This window comes from Apaloderma vittatum, unplaced genomic scaffold (genome assembly GCF_000703405.1).
Source record: "Apaloderma vittatum isolate BGI_N311 unplaced genomic scaffold, ASM70340v1 scaffold43064, whole genome shotgun sequence".
Taxonomy (NCBI): Eukaryota; Metazoa; Chordata; class Aves; order Trogoniformes; family Trogonidae; genus Apaloderma; species Apaloderma vittatum.
The window spans coordinates 1,909-7,467 of record NW_009711764.1 but is presented as its reverse complement, the minus strand read 5'-3'; the positions used below and the strand labels follow the sequence as shown (position 1 = coordinate 7,467).

General features: G+C 35.8%; 1 protein-coding gene across 1 annotated transcript; it reads left to right on the top strand.

Moving 5' to 3' along the window:
* Positions 1-228: 228 nt before the first annotated feature.
* Positions 229-4,106, top strand: PSMA2 (proteasome (prosome, macropain) subunit, alpha type, 2; the record flags this gene model as incomplete). The annotated part of the gene is made up of 7 exons (XM_009867726.1): positions 229-305; positions 918-1,050; positions 1,433-1,555; positions 1,911-1,992; positions 3,000-3,073; positions 3,546-3,603; positions 3,686-4,106. Coding segments are annotated over 7 exons (664 nt in total), but the record flags the coding sequence as incomplete, so codon positions are not given.
* Positions 4,107-5,559: the final 1,453 nt, after the last annotated feature.

Sequence of the window (5,559 nt, the reverse complement as noted above, 5' to 3'; positions counted from 1 at the left end):
CAGCAGCAGGTTCTGTGCTGGACTAGTCCAGTTCTTTTAGAAGCTGTTACCACTCTTCAGACTTGTGGGGTTTGTTTTTTTTTAATTTGAATTCTGATTAGAATGTGCTGAAGTTAGGTGTAAAGAGGTGTAAAAAAGTAAGTAAAAAGTAAGTTAGCATCAGATTGTTGAAGGAAGGATTTGAGCATATTGGAATTGTTAGGCTTACTTCTGCATTTTCTTTTTCAGTCCTTCTGGAAAGCTTGTTCAGATTGAATATGCTTTGGCTGCAGTAGCTGCAGGAGCTCCATCGGTTGGTATAAAAGGTGTGTTCAGAAAATAACTACTTCAGTGAAGAATTCATGATTCTGAGTATTGTTTGGGTCTTTCTTCCTCTTGCCTTCTATTAGATATTTTGTAGTTCTTTCAGTGGACTTTCACATTTTTTAATTGGGTTTAATATTTCCTTTTATTTTATTTTTTCTGCAACATGTTATTTTTCTAAAGAAGGATGGGAGCGTAGAGGTCCCTGCTAGGAGAAGAAAATTACTTGGGGCATTTTGGAGATGCTCAGCTGGTAGAAGTAGACATTTTTATTTTTTCTTTAGTGTTCCTATCTCTGATGTAAATAACTGCGGCAGTGTGACCACATATATAAATATATAAATTACAAAAAGTTTCTTTAACTGCTGAATTATTAATATGTGCTTCAGAATCTTTAGAATGGGATTATGGGAGCTGTGTGTTTATTTAAAATTAGAAATGATGTGTTGGGTGGATTCATCAGAGTATGTCTGTTCGTGTGATTGCCAGCTTGAAGCGTTTTTTAAAAAAAGAAAGGAGCAAATTTTTTTTACAATCTGATAAACTTGTTTTGTGTTTCGACCATTTCAGAATTTTAGTTTAATACAAGAAAAATAAATCTTCTTCCTTTCCAGCTGCAAATGGAGTGGTGTTGGCAACTGAGAAGAAGCAGAAATCCATTCTATATGATGAAAGGAGTGTCCACAAAGTAGAACCCATTACGAAACATATAGGTTTAGTGTACAGTGGTATGGGTCCAGATTACAGGTATTAAAAAATTTTGCTTGGTTGCCATTTAGATACATTTTTGTACAAGAAATTTAAGAAACAGATAGCAACTAGGTGTTTCTCGGTATGTGACATGATAATATATTGTGTTACACTGTAGATGAAATGCAGTTTTAAGTTTTTCTTAATATATTCAGGACTTTGTCAAATAAAAACCTTCTATCTGAAGAATGAGTAGGGAGTGAGCAGCAGTGTCTTCAACCTTAGTTTCAGTTTAAGTATTTCTGAGATGACTCACTTGATAAAGATTACCCAGCAGAGTCTGTGTTTTCTTACATTGGTGTTATGCTAGATGTGTGATTCCTTAGTTTAGTTGTAACAACCAGTTGGAATGTCTGACTAATTTTGTCTTTGTTTTCAGAGTACTTGTGCACAGAGCTCGGAAGCTGGCCCAGCAATATTACTTGGTTTATCATGAACCTATTCCAACAGCTCAACTAGTACAAAGAATTGCTTCTGTGATGCAGGAATACACACAATCTGGGTATGTGGCTTTCTGAATTTTGTAGTTGCTTAGAAAGATGATGTTGCTTAAATGTAAGGAAACAACAAACGAGAATGCCCACAGAAGGTGGGCCAGTGGGAGCAGCAATAACTGGCAGCACAAGTGAACAAGGTCTTCCTGTCTTGCAAAAAACCAGGTTGGACAAGGCAGTGCCCTTGTGGTTTTGTGCTGATGGTTGATTGGTCATCTGTGATCACAGCTGTGGGCTGATGGGAAGCATTTGAGGGCAGGTTAACACATCGAAAATACTTTAATCACCTTTGGTTTTCACTAAATAAATTTGACGTATCAGCAGTGATTTTTCAGGGTTTTTTTAAATTTTATTTGCCTGCAGTGGTGTTCGTCCGTTTGGTGTGTCACTGCTGATATGTGGCTGGAATGAAGGGCGGCCGTATTTGTTTCAGTCAGATCCATCTGTAAGTACCTTATGTTTGTAAATTCTACTCCTTTTACAAAACATCTAAAACTTTATATGTGCTCATGAAATAACTTCCTCTGATGAAAAGAATGCAGGCCTAGAACAAAAGATCCCTTAACATAACTACAGAATGAGCCATTTCAGTCAGTGCTTGGAGCAAGCCTGGATCATTCTTGTGCCTGCATGTTCCTGTACTGTTTGAGGGATGGCAGCTGCTTTTGGAGGAGATCACCACCCCTTTCCGTGCATTCTCACCTAGTTGGTAGTGACAGCAAGAGTAGCGTTCTGCAGCAGGTACCAGAAAAAAAATAAATTTGACTGCTTATGCTGCTCAGATAGTTGTTCCCCAAATTGTATGGATGTTAGGCCAAAATCTGTTGCATTGTGAAACGTAATGCTTATGCTTTAGTATTTAATAACAGTGGCTAATTTAAAAACATGGTCACATCAGAAAACATACCACATCATTAATCAGCTTCAGAAACTTGAATTGCTACCTGATGCTCAAATGTAAAAAGCAAAATGCAGATGTGTTGATTGAGGCGTAGAATTGCTGATGACCAAGGGAGAGAACAGAAGTGATGGTTAAATATCCTACTAGTAGCTAAGATAAATCAGGATCAGGTGGCTGATTTGCAACGAGTTGTTTACATTACTTTGAAAAGAAGTAGAATGTATAGTCAGAGATTGGGAAGTATTGAGTCTCAAGGGCAAACATACCATTTCTGTTTAAGGAATCCCACATCAAAATTACACTAATGACTTACTAAATTAATTTTTCAAAGTAGTAGGAGGATGAAAATAGATAGGGCCCTATACAAATGTTTTGTATGTTTTCACAGCGTATGTTTCTATATCAAATTAATCTTAATGGGATTCAAAATAGGCCCCTCTATTTTCAGAACATTCAGTATTTTCATAATTGCTTCTCTACTTTTTGCCAGGTAATTGAATATGCAACGTTTGACCAAGTTACACAAAACAATATGATTATTGTTTTTACAGGGAGCTTACTTCGCATGGAAAGCCACAGCAATGGGCAAAAATTACGTCAATGGGAAAACATTCCTTGAGAAAAGGTAACGGATTTGATACTTGTGTGAAAGAATGCTCTCTGGTTTGTTCAGGTTCTATGTAAAACAAACAGGTAAAAAATGCATGCTTTTAGGTTAGCAGAACAAAGTTTTAAAATAGGATACTTCCTGTTTACTTATTTACAGAGGTACAGGAAACTTGCTTTATTTAAACTCCAGCTTTTGTGTTTATGGAGAATTATTTCGGTGCAATAAATGTAATAGTCAACGTATTTGCAGAAACACTGCTCTAATCATGTCAGTAGGAAAAGTAGTGATGTGGTGTTTTGGGGTTTTTTGTTGTTTTTTTGGTTCTTTTTAGCAAATAATAACTGAATACTAATAACACAGTGGTTACAAATATTTGCATGAGAAATAGGAAGATGTTAGTAGTGTTTGGGTTTTTAGACACTCTTGGCTTATCAGGATTTGGAAAGATGTCTGTCCCTTGCTGAAATACACAAATATCTGTTTACAGATACAATGAAGATTTGGAGCTTGAAGATGCCATCCATACAGCTATCTTAACATTAAAGGTTAGCAAAATATTGAAGAAATAAGTTTCTCACTCTTAGAACATGGTTGATATGACTCACTGAGCTGGATTTTCTTTAACAGGAAAGCTTCGAAGGGCAAATGACAGAAGACAACATTGAAGTTGGCATCTGCAATGAAGCTGGTTTTAGGAGGCTCACTCCAACGGAGGTTAAGGACTACTTGGCTGCAATAGCCTAGTAGATACCAAGCAAGACTGTGTGATTCACACAAAGGTCTTTTTAATTTTGGCTACTTAAATGTTTTTGTTTGCAGTTTTTGCATACTTATTTCTACATGGTTTGTCCGAGAGATTTTTTTAAATATCATGTGTGCAAATGCAACAGTCCTAATATTGTTGTAATACATGGAATCTTATTGCAGGTAATTCTTTTCCTTGATATGTGGAATCTTTGTACACAAAATACTGTACAAAACGTAAAGTTATAATGACGGCTTGGAAGAGGCTAAAGAATAAAATTTCAAGGCCACTGTTTTGGGGGAAGGTGTCTGTGTGTCTTTTAATCATAGCTTGTTTATCTGCATAAAGCTTCCAGTATCTTTATTGTTGAGGAAACAGAATTTTTTCCACATACAGCTATGATGAACTCATGTTAGACTTTCTTTTAAATAATTTAAATTTTGAGAGGACAGGATAATATTTTTTCACTTTTGAATACTGCTTAAATGTTAAGTAACTTCCAAAAATGGCTTTATCTAGTGTAAAAGATCATGTGCTTTCACAAAGAGGCAGAACAGTCTTCCATTTTGGGTGTGAACTGCGATTAGTGGGAGCATCTCTGCTCTTGACCCTCCTGGTCTTTGTGTCTCAAGAACATCTTTTCTATTACTTGGGTTATTTTCATGGCCCAAGAAATTGCACTTTTTCAACCCTGGAATTTTGTTAGAAATAATCTAAGTAATAAATTACTGCATACTCAATGCAGTTACCACCATCAGTAAAATTAACAGGAGTTAGAAAGGAAAATGACAATATGTAATGTGATTACTTTATGCCTTGGATTGTGCTGAAGTATTTTCCAACTTGCAAGATAACTCTGAAGGTACAGTAATGACAAGCACGTAATACACGCTTGTGTGTGGAACTAGATGCTTCAATATTATTGCAGGGGGTTGTATGTATTGATGTACTTGTTATATGTGTAGAGTCACTCAGGTTATATAGAAACACAAAATTCACCACAGAAAAAACCCAGGATAGATATATGTACTTTTTCAGCAGAAATAATCTAATCCGCTGTTCACAGATTTTGTATTTTTTTTTTAAAGCAGTTTGATTGTTAAAGTGTTGCTAATGAACCGGGAACAATAGCTGGATCACTGCTTGTTCGTGAGGATTAAACACTTTTGAGGGCGCCCTGACAGGTTACATGTTACCTGTAACTAACCAAGAAAATAAAAAGTATTAGTTAGCGTGCAGAAATTAGTGCATCAGCTAATTCATCTGTGCTTTCCAATGTCTGTCTGCTGATGTTTTATGTTACTGCTAGGTAAATGAGAATTTCTGAAGCGTGCCGTAAATGAAGTTTTATTATTTCCTAATGTCAGAAATAAAAGCTATATCCACACAGTTCATTAAGACTTAGTCCAGATCACTTTTGGAATATTTTAATTTGAAAACCAATCCATGCTTTGGTTCTTCTTTTAGAGAAAATGAACAACTAGGCACTGAAACTGGAGACTCTTATGTTGATAGAGCTTCAATTGAAGCTTTCATAAACATTTGGAAAAGCAAAGTACTACCTGAAAATTCATACACATCTAGTCAATTTTTAATGCTGTGCAAGTATTTAAAGGAATTTTGTGTATGAAAAAATCAGAAAATGGTTAGTGTGAGCTCTAGTAGCTTAGTTTCCTTCTCTGAGAAACAGTTGATTAGTGAAGAACACCCAGAGGGAAGGTACTTGAAACCAAAGCAATTTCGAATAACTTATGCC